We start from the raw sequence: 18,311 nt of genomic DNA on the forward strand, positions 1-18,311 counted from the left end.
TTCAGTCTGTCCAACTTCCAACGTTGTTTTCTGCGTATTTTTGACCCAATAAGCTGTTCATGAAAGTCAACATCATCAATGACATTTTTCTTTTTTTTTTTTTTTTTTTTGATGATTTTTTTTTTCTGTCCAATGTTCGTAAGAATATAGCTTAGGCTGACGAAGTTAACACGTTAATAGTGCGTTAACACAATCTGTATGATCTTTAAATTTGATAGTATGATGACAGGTTATTTTAATGTGTTATGAACTTGTTCTATTCTTGTTCTATTCTATGCCAGTTTTCATGAAATGGTATTATTTTGTGTTACAAAGGCAATCTTGCAGGATTGTTTAATTTTTTCCGTCCACGTTACACACGTTATAACTTAGCACACTTGTAGGAGTTCCTTTGTCTTCTACATTTGGCAAATAAATTAGAAAAATATACCTGTGGTATTTGTTAGTAATTTTGCTGGCTTTCAGTTTATGAACATACCAGACTCAAAAATGCACCTTTAAGTTTATAGAACAGATAATATTAGATGGCTACCCTGCCTGCATGGAAGTCCTATTACCAGTTTTGTGAACCATACACAACGCATGACTCATAACTATACCAAATTAGGAACAAAGTAAAACATGAACTGGGATTCAACCAGATTTTATTAAACTGAATTAGATTAAGTACACTTTCTGCTTGAACTTACATTGTTTTTCCGTCCATGTTACATACGTTAAATTTGACATCAACTCAACTTTGATCAAAGTTTACTAGTTTACCATTGCCAGATTTATCCTGCCTTTCACACAGCTGTACCCAAGGTTTTCTCAGGATGTTAACCTGAGGACAATGGCTTTCTCCATGAAGATTGATTTTTGCAGGCTGTTGTCCTTGCAGTTAGCCCTAAACTGTGGAATCGCCCATTTACCATCGTACATTCTGCATAATTGGATGTTTTTAGATAAACACTGATAAAAAAACTATACAAGTTTTTAGGGCTGGATGATACACATAATATTGATATAACTGATCACCCGAATTTAGACCTACCTATATAGCTTGTTTGCATATGACGTCACGTCACTGCGTTGCCAAGGCGCGAAATGCTGATGGAGGGCAGGAAGTGATTTGTTACATTTAGGAAGCACTAGGCTATAACAAACTCAAAATGCCGATGTTTTGCGTCGTTTATGGTTGCTCAAATCGATCAAACCACGTGGAGTTTTTATCGTATACCAAAAGTGGTTGTTCATAAGGGGGACAAATGCAAGAAATTGACCGAAAAATGCCGGAAAAAATGGCTTGCAAACCTACGTCTGCGGTCGGGAGGAGCCGAATCGGAAAATGCCCGTGTGTGCAGTGATCATTTCGTCAAAGGTGAGTTAATACAACTTACAGTCAGGTCCATAAATATTGGGACATCGACACAATTCTAATCTTTTTGGCTCTATACACCACCACAATGGATTTGAAATGAAACGAACAAGATGTGCTTTAACTGCAGACTTTCAGCTTTAATTTGAGGGTATTTACATCCAAATCAGGTGAACGGTGTAGGAATTACAACAGTTTGTATATGTGCCTCCCACTTTTTAAGGGACCAAAAGTAATGGGACAGATTAACAATCATAAATCAAACTTTCACTTTTTAATACTTGGTTACAAATCCTTTGCAGTCAATTACAGCCTAAAGTCTGGAATGCATAGACATCACCAGACGCTGGGTTTCTTCCCTGGTGCTGCCCTGCCAGGCCTCTACTGCAACTGTCTTCAGTTCCTGCTTGTTCTTGGGGCATTTTCCCTTCAGTTTTGTCTTCAGCAAGTGAAATGCATGCTCAATCGGATTCAGGTCAGGTGATTGACTTGGCCATTGCATAACATTCCACTTCTTTCCCTTAAAAAACTCTTTGGTTGCTTTCGCAGTATGCTTCGGGTCATTGTCCATCTGCAATGTGAAGTGCCGTCCAATGAGTTCTGAAGCATTCGGTCACAACATGCTTTTCTTCACAACATTTGGCCAGATCAAGAACACTCTCCAGGAGGTAGCTGTATGTGTGTCAAAGTCAACAATCAAGAGAAGACTTCACCAGAGTGAATACAGAGGGTTCACCACAAGATGTAAACCATTGGTGAGCCTAAAAAACTGGAAGGCCAGATTAGAGTTTGCCAAACAACATCTAAAAAAGCCTTCACAGTTCTGGAACAACATCCTATGGACAGATGAGACAAAGATCAACTTGTACCAGAGTGATGGGAAGAGAAGAGTATGGAGAAGGAAAGGAACTGCTCATGATCCAAAGCATACCACCTCATCAGTGAAGCATGGTGGTGGTAGTGTCATGGCGTGGGCATGTATGGCTGCCAATGGAACTGGTTCTCTTGTATTTATTGATGATGTGACTGCTGACAAAAGCAGCAGGATGAATTCTGAAGTGTTTCGGGCAATATTATCTGCTCATATTCAGCCAAATGCTTCAGAACTCATTGGATGGCGCTTCACATTGCAGATGGACAATGACCCGAAGCTAGTGTTGTCAAAAATATCGATATTTCGATAAATATCGATACTGAAATGTCTGAACGATACCAACACTAATGTCCCGAAGTATCGATACTCCCATACTAGCCGAGCTGTCACTTTAACTTCTCTCCAAAGGCGCATTGACAAACATCACACGTGACCGCACTCGTCTCATTCGCTCTGTTTAAATAGAGCTCGGGATCGTTGCGTCACGCCGCAATGCATTGTGGGAATCACGGTACGGAAGTAGATGTACTGTATAGTAGCGTATATTAGGCAGTAGGTAACGTTGATCATTTGGTCATTAATTTAGGTTATTTTTTGGCAAATGGTTCAGTATTGCTGTATTGTAAACTGCTGTAATCGGTCTCATGATCGACAGGGGAAACGCCTCATAAATCATAATAGTTTTCCCTATTTTCGTTGAATGGCTTGGGTCGCCGCTGGTCGTCAACCGGACGAAAACAGTGGATTATTGCACGTATGATAAATTACTCCTGAAGTGTAACAAACCCGCATAGACAAGCTTCATAGCTCACAGAATCTGACAAGTGTGTGTGTGTGTGTGTGTGTGTGTGTCACCACTGATGCTTAGTTCACGGTGCGAACGATTGTTTTCTCCGCGTTTACCTTGTAGATATGCAGATCTTGCACTCATCCATTTGTGAACTGCAAGTGAGCCTCCAGTGACAAGTTTCTACTTTTCTAAAAGTGTCTACTTTTAAACAAACAATTCAAAACGAAAGAAAACAGACAGCTCTCTGCTTATGTAAGTTAATCAGTATGCAATTTGCATTTCTCTCTGGCGCGTACAGCGAAGATCGCCAATCAGCATCGTCAACCTCATCTTTGCAGCCGACTGTGACAAAAAAAAAACCCATTTGTTTATTAAACAATTAAAATGTGTGTGTGAATGTTGTTGCCGAGGGCACAGGAAATTGTAAATCCGGCTCTGGATCGGAGGTGTAAGCGCTCACTCCACAGACCAGGTAGGAAAATATCAGGGAAACTGAGGCTTGGTATTAGCCTACTCCAGACTTTTATTCATAGGGATCGATTCGCCTATAATCTAATTTTTTTTTAAGTAGCGTTGTTTGGCTTCATTATTAAGTTTGTCAGTATACATTATAGCCAACTTTTTTTGTCACGGCCCATAACTTTTTCTCTTTCTTTCTCGGTGCCGGTGGAGACCGGTCGGCTACGCTATTACTTTATTCCGAACGCTTCTGCGTTGCCTCTAAAATGGCCGCCGTTACCCACAATGCATCATTCCATAACGTCTACGCCCGAGCTCTATAGCAAAAGTGAAGTGAATGGAAAGATAGCGAGTGCGGCGCCCTCGCAACCACCTTTGGTTGATAAAGAACACCGCGAGCGGGCATGTCGGAGAATAGCGCGGACACCCGTTAAAAACGCACCGTGAGCGGGCATGTCGGAGAATAGCGCGGACACGCGCTACACACCGCGAGCGGGCATTTCGGAGAATAGCGCGGACACGCGCTTCACACTGAGCGGGCTGCGGGCACCCAAAATATTGTTTGGCTATCAATATCCCTCACATCACTCATTTTTTTAAATTCTGAAAACAGACTTACCGGTAATTAATCGAACAAGCTCCAGGGGGACCATTTAGCAGCATGTAACTGTATGCTACTCAGCATCAATGGGTCACCTCTTTCTGAATTCCCCTTTAACTAACTGTAACTCCCCTGTAACTTCTCATTTTAACTTTTCTGAAACATTAACCAAGATGGCCTAGTATTGTTATAAGTGTGTTGTTTCGTTTTTCCACTGTAATTCTTAATGTTAATATAGGCCTAATCTGACTGTGGAATCTTAGAAGTAAATATTTTAACTGTGGTCAAATGTAAATTAACTTGTGCCTATTTAAATTTATTCAAAAAAATATTATATAATTCTGCAATTTGCCTTCATTAGCAATTACTGAGCTAGACAATGACATCACTGAATTCAATAATGAAATGCCTTTAACTGAAAATTTAATGTTTAATCTTATTATACATTACTGACACTCTATCCTCAAATTTGATACTGTTAAGTGCTTTGACAATCTTTATTGTTAAAAGCACTATATAAATAAAGGTAACTTGACTTGACTTAATGTCGATCCAGTGAGCATTATTTTCGCGTGTGATGCACGCACGTTTGTGTTTAAATCTATTCATCAAATAATAACGTTAATGTATTAACCAGCATTTATGACCGATAAGCAATGCATTTGTTACAGTATATTTTAATCTTTGATAACAGTAGGTAATAAAAATACAACAGCTCATATAGCTCTGGTCCAAAGAAAAAATATTAACAGATAGAACTCAGGACATTTTTGTAAAATATACCTCATTGTCATGTTCTAGACTTGTTATATTCAGCTTTAAATAAAAAAAATACCCCCTTAATATTGTGGCAGTTTTTCTCCGTGGTATCGAAAATGGTATCGAATATCGATATTTTTTAAGGTATCGTATCGAAGTTAGAAATTCTAGTATCGTGACAACACTACCCGAAGCATACTGCAAAAGCAACCAAAGAGTTTTTTAAGGGAAAGAAGTGGAATGTTATGCAATGGCCAAGTCAATCACCTGACCTGAATCCGATTGAGCATGCATTTCACTTGCTGAAGACAAAACTGAAGGGAAAATGCCCCAAGAACAAGCAGGAACTGAAGACAGTTGCAGTAGAGGCCTGGCAGAGCAGCACCAGGGAAGAAACCCAGCGTCTGGTGATGTCTATGCGTTCCAGACTTTAGGCTGTAATTGACTGCAAAGGATTTGCAACCAAGTATTAAAAAGTGAAAGTTTGATTTATGATTGTTAATCTATCCCATTACTTTTGGTCCCTTAAAAAGTGGGAGGCACATATACAAACTGTTGTAATTCCTACACCGTTCACCTGATTTGGATGTAAATACCCTCAAATTAAAGCTGAAAGTCTGCAGTTAAAGCTCATCTTGTTCGTTTCATTTCAAATCCATTGTGGTGGTGTATAGCGCCAAAAAGATTAGAATTGTGTCGATGTCCCAATATTTATGGACCTGACTGTATGTGGATGTTTGTGTAACGTACCATTTTCCGAACTTTGTAAAGTTAAAGTAATTGTTTCTTCTTTTCTTTGAGTTTGTAAGTTACCCCTGTAACTGAAGACAAGCGTAACGTTACAGGCAAATCTTTCAATTCAGTTGAAAAATCGCTCCTCTTCATAACGTAAGGATCACGTCCAACATTTCTTTACATTTTTTGTTATATCTTTCTCTAGTAATAGCGTCTAAAGTAGTACAGTTCGGACTTTACTCCATCTCGTCCATTCCGCTCTTCACTTCCTGCCCTCCATCTGAATTTCGCACGTCATCACAATTACGTGACTGCAAACCACCTATTGTATTTATATAAAGCAAATTTGCTTTATGTATTTCCCCGACGTCAAAATCAAGCACATGTAAATGTCAGGAAACATGATTCCTGGCTGCATGTCAATATCCATGGATCACTGGATCTTTGGTAAGTTGTAAGGAACACTATATCAAATCCAACTTTTAGTTTAAACTGATAATCGTTTGTTTTACCCACGTTTTCGCAGTTTCCCCTATTAAATCACACAACAGGCTCTTTTGCCACTCAGTCCGGCTGAGGGGGCGTGTTCCGGCAGGAAAGTGACGTCAAAAAGTGATTAGATTATTAAACGATTCTCAATGCATCACAATGCACTCTTACTACAAAAGTTATTCTGTCAAGAGCAGTGGGTGAATCCCTCTTTTTATTTTTTTTGTTTGATCAACGTTAATGAAGCATGCAGCAGCAGGTTTATTATATTAAGACATAATGCACGGATCTAACATGTTACACATCAGATTTTTTACAATCACTTACGGCAGTTTTGGAACCACTTATCAGTTGTAGTGGCTGTTGTTGTGGAATAACAGAGCACTACACGGCCCGATTGAAGAATCAGAATTGAGTATTGCCGTGTAAAAATATAATGGACACGTTTGTGAAAGGACTGCTAGTGTCAGGTAAAGGTAAAACAGATGATGAATTTGCTTAAAACGTCACAACTAGCAAAACAATGTGTCTACACCAGAAGCAAGTGGCAGGACAACACAAAATCAAATTGAACCCATTATAATCAACGATATTGTCTACATGTGGCGTGGCGCAACATGACACACTAAATTCCTGACAGTGCTCCAAATGCTCTCGCTACTTCTGACACTAAGGACAAACGGATGTGCACACACTCTTTCTGTACACGCTCTTTCTGTGCACACGCTTCAGGTGTGTCAATCAGCGCGGGTAACGCATTGAGATCTTTTTCGTGCCTTATTGTGCTTAATAAGCTGAAATGTGCCCAAATATCTGCTTTCAAGAAGCTTGGTACATTATCTGCCAACATCAGATGCAAGTGCTTTGCTTCTGAAGGATGCAACCATTTTTATTAATACATTAGAAGAGTAGTTTATTTGAAATACACCAGTACATTAGTATGTTTGATAGGCCTATTTAATTACATTTGAAAAAATTGAATAGTTAGTTTTCATGTATCAATTCAGAATCACTCACTTCAGCATCGCAATGCATCGTAAAAATAATTATATTCTATAGCTCTATCCATTTCATTGCATCTTTAAAATATATTTTAGCACTTATAGAAACATCTAGTGATGTATCTGTGGAGGAGATCGTCATTTTTTTTTTTTTTTTACAATTAGATACCTGGAAGCTTCATCTGTAGATAAAATACTGTATGTTCAAATGTGGAGAACAAATATATTTGCATCAGGGAATCTACATTGACTAAATTAAGGCATGCTGTCTCTTCTCCATAGGTGTGACATTTTGTCAGAGAGCATACTTCTCTGAGTTGGATTGCCCCAGTGTTGCAGCTTCCTTCAAGCTGCTCAACATCAGATCTGCCTCAACATGGATGCTCTGTTGAATCCCGATCTCAGGTAGGGTGCATTATACCATTTGTTTAAACTGCAAGCAAAAACAAAACTTTCACTTTTGGCTGTTAATAGAACAGAGGCTTTGCAATAATCTTCAATTGTGTTTCACTAAACATAACTTGAATTGCAGAATTCCGTGTCCAATTTCAATTTGACATGGGCCAATAGGCTATATCTTTAGCTCCTTATGTCAACGGACAGTATGCAAGAATGTTAAGCCATGCATCCCTGCAATATTAATCCTGCTTCTCCAGTTCCAGGCTAAATTTGGTTTTGCACTATTGAGGGATTTTAGATAACCGAGTGCTTGCATATATTATGTAGGCTTAAAAGATTTTAAAACCTTTTTGCATTTCACCTCTCAGTCTGCCCCTTAGTTATTTTAAAACAAACTTTAGAGAAATGCCAAAGCATTTTTATCACAATATACGACATCATCATCTGGAATGTGTGGGGCCATGGGCTGTATAATGTATAATCCATAAGTATTTGTATTCAAACCTGAATATTGTGGGCTAAATTCAGATTAGACAGTACTTTTGTTAGCCTACTCATTTGCTTGCCACGTTTATGTGCTGGACTTGCTTGATCATGGCTGTATGCATTTTTAACAAACAGTGCAGCACTTGGCTTTTGTGCAGTGTTCAGTATTTGAGCTTATGTATGAAATGAATTTCACATGTCTGATGTTTCAGTTTATTTTATGCTTTTAGTGAGTGTCATTAAGGATATATTTTTTAGCAGTATCATTTGAAATGTTGCATTAGAATGGCTAAAGTGTGTCACACATCAAAATGCTATTCATTCTATTATACCTGATTCTTGATGGTGCCATTATTTAAAAAAAAAAATTAAATAGGGTCATGGTAGATTAAAATATTGCTGACAGATTTGACAAATGAATGGCATGAGAAGCCCCTCGCATAACTACTATTATCATTGTGGGGTGACTCCATTATGAAGGTCAGATGAAGAAAATGGGTCTCAGAGAAACATGTAACCTAGTTGTTGCTTGGTAGCTTCATTTAGGTTTCATATTAGAACTAGCAAGCAGTATGCTTATTTGTTGTTGCAAGTGTGTCAGTTTTGTATGATATGAAGAGACTTAAAAAACAGGAAGAAAATATAAACCATATAATTGTGTGTCATAGACCTTTTTATAACTTTTAAGCATTGACGTTTTGGATAAAATAATGTTATTTTACAGCAGGGGCTGGTTGTATAAACTGCTATGACTAGTAGGCTATAACAAGTTAGTCATACATTTTTTTTAATACTGTTCATAGCTGCCTGTTACATAAAAATACTGATTGCCATTTGACTAATTGCTTGTTGGTTAAGACACAGTCTTAACATAATGGCTATGTTTATGCAACTGGCTGCAGGTTGTTAATTTTCTTTAAAATGAGATTTTAAATTGGACTAATGTTCTGCTTTCTTTCTTTCATGCTGTTCATTTGACAACAGGGAAGATGTAAACGATTGTTCGGTAGGTCTTTAAGTTTAGATATCTTTTTGTTTGTTAAATGTACATACTCACAACATGGTTATAAAATGCTAAATTCTATTTTTTTATATGCATCATTAGATCAAGGTTGAAAGCCTCCCGAAGCAAGTCATATTCAAAGGCCTTGCACCCAGGGTCGTATTGACTAACCATCTCCTGCCTAAAGGAAACAAGGCGAAGGTAAACCTTGAGGAACAGGGTCGACAGAAGGTCTCCTTTAGCTTTGCACAGACAAAGAAACCACGTCAAAATGTATTTTTAGCCCCACCAAGCCCAGAGAAATCTGCAAGTGAACATTCTTCTCCACTGCAAGCTGGAGCTGTACCTACTACAGATCTAGCAGGACAGACTGATGAAATCAAGAATGTGGACACAAGTACTCCAGCAGTGGGGGAGAACCAGACTGCACCTGCTCCAGTATCCATCCCACTCAAATCAAAACATGTTCTTGGAAAGATGCATTTTAAGAAACAGTTTCTCAGCGTTACTGTTGTTGAGGATAATTCCATTGTCAGCATTGCCTCAGCAGATATTTCAGAGCCAGTAGTCCCACCTGAGTCAGACAAAATTAGATCTTCAGCCAAGGTTGAAACTGACACCTCAGTGCAACAGTCTCACAAGAACTCTGTCATTGATAGTTCCTCTGAAATAGTTATCAAAGAGGAAAACCCTCAGGAGAAATTAGACTCATGCCTTAAAGGTCCTGTTTCTTCCCATATTGGGAAGGGAGATATGGACTCTTCCAATATTTCCGAGCATGAGGAAAACAGAAAATCCCAGCCACGATCAGAAAGCACACTTCCAGGTTCGGAGTCTGATGGGGATTCCATTCGTACATCATCTAGCCAGAAATCTAGTGACCACAGAAATAAAATAAAATTTGAATCCCAGATAAATGAAGTGAAAAGATCCTCTAAATTCAAAACAGAGGAATTAGAAAAGCCGAGGCCTGATAGGAAAGAAGATGAAAAGGGGTCGAGTCGGGCAAAGTCTGAGCGTGACTCCAGGCACACGTCTTTAAGATCATCTCGTTCTGACAGAGACAGAAGAAGGACCAAAAGTCGTTCACGGTCCAGATCTCGAGGCTGTCGAACTAATTCTTATTCCAGATCTGAAAGGTCAAGGAGTGAGAGACAGTCAAGGTCACATTACCATGATTCTGAGCGGAGGTTTCATAGAAGTTCTCCTCATCGTGAAAGGAGAAGCTCGCGGTCTCGAACTGATGGCAGGTCTCGTGACAGCTCTGACTCGGAGGATGACCACCGGCGGACAAGGACTCGAGGTAGTGACTCAAGCCGATCCTCTACATACTCTAGCTCACAAAAAGAATCAAAATCATCCACTCACTCCAGATCCCACAGGGACTTAAAACCCACAGATTGTTCTCGATCATCTGAGTCAGACAAAAGAACACCGCATTCAAAATCAGAACGATCTAATTTAAAAGCTGGTGATTCTGAATCCAATAGAAAGAGCTCTCCTGAAGCAGAAGCAGTTCACAGGAAATCCAGTGCCCACTCAAAATCTGAAATGAATGCTAAAACCTCAAATTCCAACCGAGCTACCTCATCTCGAACATCTGAGAAAAAGGTCCATAAAAACAGCTCTGACTCTGATGAGGAGCACAGAAAAAAAAATCAGTCACAAGGATCAGATAGATCATCTGGGTCTCGGACTTCATCATCCAAAAAAACAGGTTCAATGGATCACAAGACTTTAAATCATGTTACTGGAACAGAGAGACAATCAACAGACAATAATAACACAAAACAGTCAGAGTTAGTCCCCAGTTCAGTTACTCTTCAGAAGGAATGCAACAAAATTGATGACAACTGTACTCCGCCTAAAGCTAAATGCATTTCTCAACAGATGCATGAAGCTACACTCAAAGTTAATTTGTTCGAAACAAATCAACACACAGAGCATCAGCCTCCAAACCAAGATCTTAGTAGTTTGGAAAAGTGCACAAATGTCCCTGAGAGTCACAAGACAACTGAAAGTTTGAAGCAATCCAATTCTGCAACAAGTAGAAGCCTTGAAGTTAGAAGTTCCGCTGAGACTGATAAACCTGGAATAAAAGATGAGATTCCAATCCAAAGCGAAGCTCTGACAGAAGGACCGGCCGAGTCATTTTGCGTAGGCCACTCTCCTAGTCAGGATTCAGTAGGATCACTGGCAGACCATCTTTCTCTTTCTGTGAAAGAATTACCAGCTGGAGGATGCTTGAAATTAAACACTAAATTGGATGGGTCATCGCTAAGCATTAGTACAATCAATATACCTGTCACACCGAGTGCTCAACTTTTTGAAAAAGATTCTGAGCAACTTAGCGTGAATTCTGAACAACCTACTGAGATTTTGAAAAAGGATGGTAGTGCTAAAAAATCCAGATGGGACATTGTTGGTCAAGTCACTTCAGAATATCAAAGTCCTATAAAAATAATGAATCCAGATGTGAAAAAGGTAATTTTAGTAAAACAAATAGAGCTCAACAATGATACTACCCCTGATGAATCTTGTACACAGAAACAGGATTCTGAATTACCATTTGAAAAATCTGTAGGACAAATACAGGACAAAACCTCAGTTGAATCTCATCACAAAGTAATTCCCCACACATCTGACCTTGGAAACCAATATACCCATGGTGAATTAGAAAATCAGAATGTTGAAATTCCTCAGTCAACAAATGCTGCGGTTTTTAGTGATCTTCCCCTTAATTGCCGCTCTACTGGTAAAGAGAAAATCGATGTAGATAAACCAAGGCCTGAAACTCAAGACCCTGATTCCTTAAACCATGATGGTAAATGCCACAGTGAGGACAGTGAGAGTGAAGAATCGGACTCTGATTCAGATGATGAGCGGGTCTCCTTAAAGCGGTTGCACTCTGTGGTGGTTGTGCCAAAAAATTCAACCATTGCTCTTGAGACAAATGATTTGACTGAACCGTCTCCTGGGTCCTCAGTGTTTTCTGGCAAGCAACTGACTGATACACATGGAAGCATTAATAGGGAATTTGCTTATGGCTTTAACAATAAGTCCAAGCTTGAAGAATCATCAGCTGCACTTTTTAAGGCCGGTGCACAAGCTGCAATTCCAGATGTTAAAGGTGTCTCCTACCAATCGCAGAGCAACATGATTGATAGCACCAGCCATTCGGAGGCTACCAGTGCTCATGTGGACAAGAACTGGGGTGCCCAAGAAAGACCAAATGCCCAGGTAAACCAAGCCTCTATTCAGAGTTTTGAGAAGAATTGCAGGCGACCCGAATCAGATCACCATCAGTACCATGATAGACCAGATAGCTGGAATGGAAGGAAGGGAGGAAAGCAGCAATATGGGGACTCAAATGACTTCAGCGGTGGGAAGGGTTATTGCTTGGCCTGGGACTTCAATCAGTCAGAACAGCCCAGCAGTACATTTCAGCAACCCGACAGCAGTCATGGCACAGAACGCCCTTCTCAGCCAGGAATTGCTCTGTTTGATAATGTTCACAGACAAGTTCCATGGGCTCACTCTGCCATCTCTGAAACCAGCAGACTAGTCAACACACATGTGCCTTTTCAGTATCACAATTCAGTTAACCAGATCCATCCAGACTCTCTGACCAATGACCATGATTACGATAGTGAGAGAAGGGTAGTAGGGATCAAACAAGGATCTATCCTGTCTGCTGATCTTTCAGGATCATCCCCATTTGTTCAAGCCCATGAGATAAGTAGCAACTGCAGCTTCACCACAGAAAATCAGAACATCTCAGAAGCCCCTCGAGAAGACAACCAAAAGCCTCATCGAGGTAGGGGCCCACCTAAGAAGAGACGTCAAGATTTTGAATCTGAATCAGATAATGAGGCTGAGCCCGGTCTGACCAGTAAAAGGGATAGTTTGGATGAGAACTCAAGGAGTTTGAAAGATAGTAAGGAATCTTTCCATCAAATTCAAGAGGTGCAGCGCCCACTGCTTAGTCTTAACAACTTCCGGGATCCATCTGTGTGGAGGGAAAAGGCAAAGCAGAAAAAAATGCCACCCTACTTTGACCTCATCGAAGAAAATATGTATCTGACTGAACGGTAAGTGTCGATTTTTTTTTTTCTTTTTTACACACATTTTTGTCCCTGGCAAATTAATTCATATTCTTTGTGTTGGTAGCACCATGCTCTACTGTTTTTGATTTTCTAAGTGTTTGTCCATTTAATTTGAACTTTCTTAAAGCTCATCAAATCTGATCTTTGTCTTTACAGCAAAAAGAGTAAGTCTCATCGTGACATCAAGCGTATGCAGTGTGAGTGTGCTATCCTCTCAAGAGAAGAGCGAGCCCGAGGGATAATGGCCTGTGGGGAAGATTGCCTCAATCGCTTGCTGATGATTGAGTGGTAGATATCCTGCTACTACATCATAATATTTGCTTTCTAGCAGAGAGAACCTGTTGAGATAGACTGTAATTAATATATTGTGTTTATGTTACTGGCTTATTTTATATATCTGGCAGATTGCGGTTGTTGAGACTGGAATCTTCAACTGGTTCAACTTGTTCTAATTTGCAGAAAGAACATGGAAGGCAAAATGATTATATATATATTTTTTTTCCTTTTTCTTGTTCTTTCAAGTTCTTCCCGGTGTTTAAATGGGGCATACTGCTCCAACCGGCGCTTCCAAATGAAACAGCATGCAGACTTTGAGGTAATTTTGACAGAGAGCAAAGGTTGGGGTTTACGAGCAGGCAAAGACCTACAGCCGTAAGTACTATTTGCTTCAGTTATCAAGTGCTTATTAGATATGTTTTTTGTCTTTTATGTAAGTTACCTATTTATATATATATATATATTTTTCCAGGAACACCTTTGTTTTAGAATACTGCGGAGAAGTTTTGGATCACCGGGAATTTAAAGCGCGGGTGAAGGAATACGCACGAAACAAGAACATTCACTATTATTTCATGGCTTTGAAAAATAATGAGGTGAGTTAGTGTCATTGGTGCAAAAGATGAGAATTAGAAGTTTTGTTGCTAACTTTCATGAATTAAGTTTAAAAAAATGTATTGATGAGCATATGTCTCCATTATGTCTGCAGATAATTGATGCTACTTTAAAAGGAAACTGTTCCCGTTTCATGAATCATAGCTGTGAACCCAATTGCGAAACTCAGAAAGTAAGTGCGCTTGAAATGATTCGTCAATTATCAAGGATGACTACTTGATTACTTACTAACATGCAGTAAATGGTTATTTAGCCATATTTGTTCTATAACCTAATATCTGTTTCATATATCCAAATATTGTTAAGAAATGCATCTGATTGTGTCTGATTTTGCCCATGTAGGAATAAGTGCTACTGGAACTTAGAGCCTTTGATTTCCATGTAAAATCTTTGTTTTGAATTTCTAATCCATTGCACCCTTTGCAGTGGACTGTTAATGGCCAGCTCCGTGTTGGCTTCTTCACCACCAAAGCTGTGACAGCTGGGACAGAGCTCACTTTTGATTATCAGTTCCAAAGATATGGGTAAAAGATCAAATAATTTATATAACATATGGCCTTACTGTTCTTGAAAATAAAACAACATAAATGTTGACCATAATGTCACAACTTCCTGCTTCTGTTAACCAGTAAAGAGGCCCAGAAGTGTTTCTGTGGAGCTCCTAGCTGTCGGGGTTTAATTGGTGGAGAGACTCGGGTCAGTGTCCGAGCAGCAGGTGGGAAGAAACAGAAGGAACGCTCACGGAAGAAAGACACTGACAGTGCACTTACCACGGTGAGGAAGAGGGCTTAATTATTGTGCTACATCCAGCTTTTGGAAATAACAGGAGAAAGACAGAATGAACCCATGCATTGACAGAAAGTGTTTTACATGTCAAGTCCCTCCTGATATTAATCTGTTATTTATTCAGACACATTGTTAGTTCACAACATTTATGCTTGAAGAATTATGTGTTAAAGCTAGACACAAATAACATGGCCTGCTAGATTTTCAAATCGTTGTAGGCAAAGCGTAATCTTAAACCAGCAGTACCAGAGCAGTGATTTGTGGTTGAATTGGGTCAGCTTTGTTCTTGCTTGCATGTTAATTGCTCTGAGACTTTCAGGGCCTGTTCCAGTCTACAAATATCGTGGCTAATATATTTTGCATGCTTTCAAGCTAATTGCATTTTAAGGATTTTTTAGCTTGTTTGCACTCTAGCACTCTTCATTTCTGGCATAAAATGGAAACATCCTCCTCGTACATGAAATGAAATGACTTAAAATTGGAAGTGAGCTTTTGCTACGGTCACAGTTTGATCGAGAACAAGAAAGATTTCCCCTGTGACGCTGCTGGTGTCTAAACTGGTTGACATTGTTCTGCAGTTGGATGAGGAACTGGAGGCTCTGCAGGAGAATGGAGAAGGCTTATGTGGAGAGAAAGATGTGATTGCACTCTGCAGACTAATGGTGCGAGTGGAGACGATGGAGCAGCGACTTACCTGCCTTAAACTCATCCAGGTAAACTACAACAATGTCACATTGAGATGAATTTGATTTATTAGGTTGCACAGCATTGCAGTGTTTGAAGACATATTGCTGCATGTTTTTGCGTAAAGCATTTAAAAATGATTGATATCTGGTCTTACTGAGTTTTTTGCACACCTGAGCAGAATACCCAGAATCCCTTGTGCCTGAAGCAGTTTTTGGATCACCATGGCCTCTCGCTGCTGTGGATATTTATGGTTGAACTTTCTGAGGCTAAGAGCAACTCTGTAAACAACATTAAACTACAGATGGAGGTAAAAGTTCAATATTTCTGCTATGTTCCTTTAGCAAACTCTAGAAATTCCTTTTGGCCTGATATTTTAGTAAATGTTGCTGAATTATAATAAGGCTGTATAGTTTTAAACTCATCCATAGAAATTTAAGGTGCAGCCTCTTTAAGGTTTTTTTTGTTGTTGCTGCAAATTTTTTAGATAATGAAGGCTCTGGCAGTGCTACCCATCTCAACGAAGAACATGCTGGAGGAGAGCCGAGTGCTGCAGTTTATCCAGCGCTGGGCTCAAAGCCGACCACTCAGCCAACCGGCTGAACAGGATGGTTACTCCAGTGAGAGCACCTCCCGTGCCCAAACGCCCCTCAACACTCCTGATGGTCCACCGGCCAAGCTGGCCACCGAGCTGGACGGGGACACTCCCAAGCGAGCTGTCTATCGTAGGTTGAAGATCATCAGTGAAAACAGTCTGGACAGCGCACTGTCTGATGCTAGTAAAGCTTCAGATGGAAAAGAAGAGGAGGAAGAGGAAGAGGAAGAGATGGAGGATGAGGCTTCACGGTTGGAAGCCACGATTGAAAGGGAGGTGAAAGTAGAAAGCATTGAAGCACCTTCTGAAAGTCAAGCTGAGCTTGAGGCAGGATTGAAAGAGGAACCCCCTGAAACTGTAGAAATCTCACTTTCAATACCAGAGGCCATTGTCAGTGAGGGAGAGACACTTGTAATGCAAGAACCTGAAGAACAACTCATCTGTAAGCCTGAAGAACAACTAGAGGATGAGAAGATGGTGGAAGAGACCAAGAGTGAGGAGCCATCAGAGATCCAGACAGAGTCAGTGACCGTTGAAGACAGTGTCCCCTCAGTCACAGACACCACATCTGCACAAGATGTTAGTAACAATGTAGTTGCTGATGTGCAAACTCCCATCACTGAGACCCAGGTGGAGAATGCATCTTCTGAACAGTGCAGCTCTGAAGGGAATGAAAGTTGTAGCATGGCAGAAATCACACCCACGCAACCATCAGAAGTTATAATGGAGAGTGTAACCTCTGATTCTACAGCTGTTGCCATAGAGAGCACACCTACAGAATCTCCATCTGTCTCTTTGGAGACCATTCCACCTGTTTCTGCTACTGTTTCTACTGAAAACACATCATCAGAGGCTGTTGTAGCTGCTGAGTCTGCTGATGCATCGGCCCTGGCTGTTGTGGCTGTTCCAGCCGAGGGCGCTGCAGTGGGAACGCCCTCTCAAGATGAGGAGGAAGGCGTTTCTGACGTCGAAAGCGAGCGCAGTCAGGAGCCACAAGTTCGGGCTTCTGATATCTGTGACATGGCCGCCCGGCTGCTGGACAGTTGGAAAGACTTAAAGGCAAGACTAAGATTTGTTAAAAGCAGATATAGTTTTTTTGGAGGCCAAGTACAAATACTGATTCTTTTTGGTTCTCACTAATACCTGTATTTTTAGTAATGCTGTAATTTTTAAGTACAATACAGTGGGACTGATCATTTGAGGTAGCGTTTAACCTGAAGCCAATACTAGAAAAGCCGGGAGTACACTTTTTAAAAACATTTTTATGTCTGATTTTTCTAACCACATTTACTCTGTATGCTAAGGTCGCACCGGCGCATTGAATTTTTTTCATTTGTAGTTGTAGTTCCAATTGCTTGGGGCACTACTATGATAGCATCAAAAATCACTATTTTTAAAACATTAAGAAGGCTTGACACAACATGAAACTTTGCTCGAAGTATCACCACTGGCTCTACACATGAACTCGAGCACTGAGAACATTATTTGTGTACACAGTTTACTAAAAAAAACTCAATATAGCTGTGTCCACCGGCATTTTGTCAGTCAAAAATAGTCGAGCCTTCTTAGTGTTTTAAAAATATTTTTATAAATTTTTTTTTTTTTTTTATGCTATCATAGTCGTGCCCCAAGCACTCCCATTCAAAAGGCAGTTTGACTGAAAACGAAAATACGGTCAAACTTAAGTGACGTTTCCATTCTAATTATGCTTTTAAACGAAAGTTTGTCTCGGGTAGATTAACAAAAAGACCCTAGGTTGCATTTTGGCGAGAGTTACCCTTTAAAAGAAATAGTGTACTTGAAGACTAGATAATGATGGATCAAAAATAAACAAGCTGTTTTATTTCACTCTCAGGAGGTTTACAGGATACCAAAGAAGAGCCAGGTTGAAAAAGAGTCAAATGGTAGGTCAAGAACGCATCATACTCTTATCCTACCCAATTTAATTTAAACCATTTCATACTTTTTGTTAATGACCTCTGATCCATTGTTTTCCTCTAACAGATCGCAGTCGTGATCGGGAAGCCCTGATGACCCCTCGCACTCCTTCGAGCAGTCGAGAGAGAGAGCGGGAAAGAGAGAAGGAACGTGATCGGGATCGAGACCGAGACCGGGACAGAGACTGGGAGCGTGAACGGGACTGGGACCGTGAGCGGGAACGGGAACGGGAGAGGGATGGAGAGAGATCGTCCCTTCGCAGTGCAGATAGGAAAAGACGACGAGGCTCCACTTCCCCTCTTCCACCTTCAGCTTATGAAAGGGGCCGCAGAAACGATGACCGGTAAGATTTACGGCA

At 40.2% G+C, this 18,311-nt stretch overlaps 1 protein-coding gene across 2 annotated transcripts in view; it reads left to right on the plus strand.

Annotated features, from left to right (window-relative positions):
- The window catches only part of setd2 (SET domain containing 2, histone lysine methyltransferase), a 41,755-nt gene that overhangs the window by 11,972 nt on the left and 11,472 nt on the right, over positions 1–18,311 (plus strand). For both annotated transcript variants that reach the window (XM_081388131.1, XM_081388132.1), the window contains 14 exons: positions 7,348–7,470; positions 8,935–8,956; positions 9,056–13,044; positions 13,216–13,347; positions 13,582–13,710; positions 13,808–13,931; positions 14,045–14,122; positions 14,377–14,474; positions 14,580–14,724; positions 15,315–15,449; positions 15,602–15,730; positions 15,908–17,074; positions 17,871–17,919; positions 18,020–18,296. In XM_081388131.1, the coding sequence (XP_081244257.1) occupies positions 7,442–7,470; positions 8,935–8,956; positions 9,056–13,044; positions 13,216–13,347; positions 13,582–13,710; positions 13,808–13,931; positions 14,045–14,122; positions 14,377–14,474; positions 14,580–14,724; positions 15,315–15,449; positions 15,602–15,730; positions 15,908–17,074; positions 17,871–17,919; positions 18,020–18,296 (6,503 nt within the window). In that variant the 5' untranslated portion in view covers positions 7,348–7,441. The remainder of the gene's footprint in view (positions 1–7,347; positions 7,471–8,934; positions 8,957–9,055; positions 13,045–13,215; positions 13,348–13,581; positions 13,711–13,807; positions 13,932–14,044; positions 14,123–14,376; positions 14,475–14,579; positions 14,725–15,314; positions 15,450–15,601; positions 15,731–15,907; positions 17,075–17,870; positions 17,920–18,019; positions 18,297–18,311) is intronic.

The sequence above is a fragment of the Scardinius erythrophthalmus genome (genome assembly GCF_964197995.2).
Source record: "Scardinius erythrophthalmus genome assembly, chromosome: 16".
In the NCBI taxonomy this organism is placed as follows: domain Eukaryota; kingdom Metazoa; phylum Chordata; class Actinopteri; order Cypriniformes; family Leuciscidae; genus Scardinius; species Scardinius erythrophthalmus.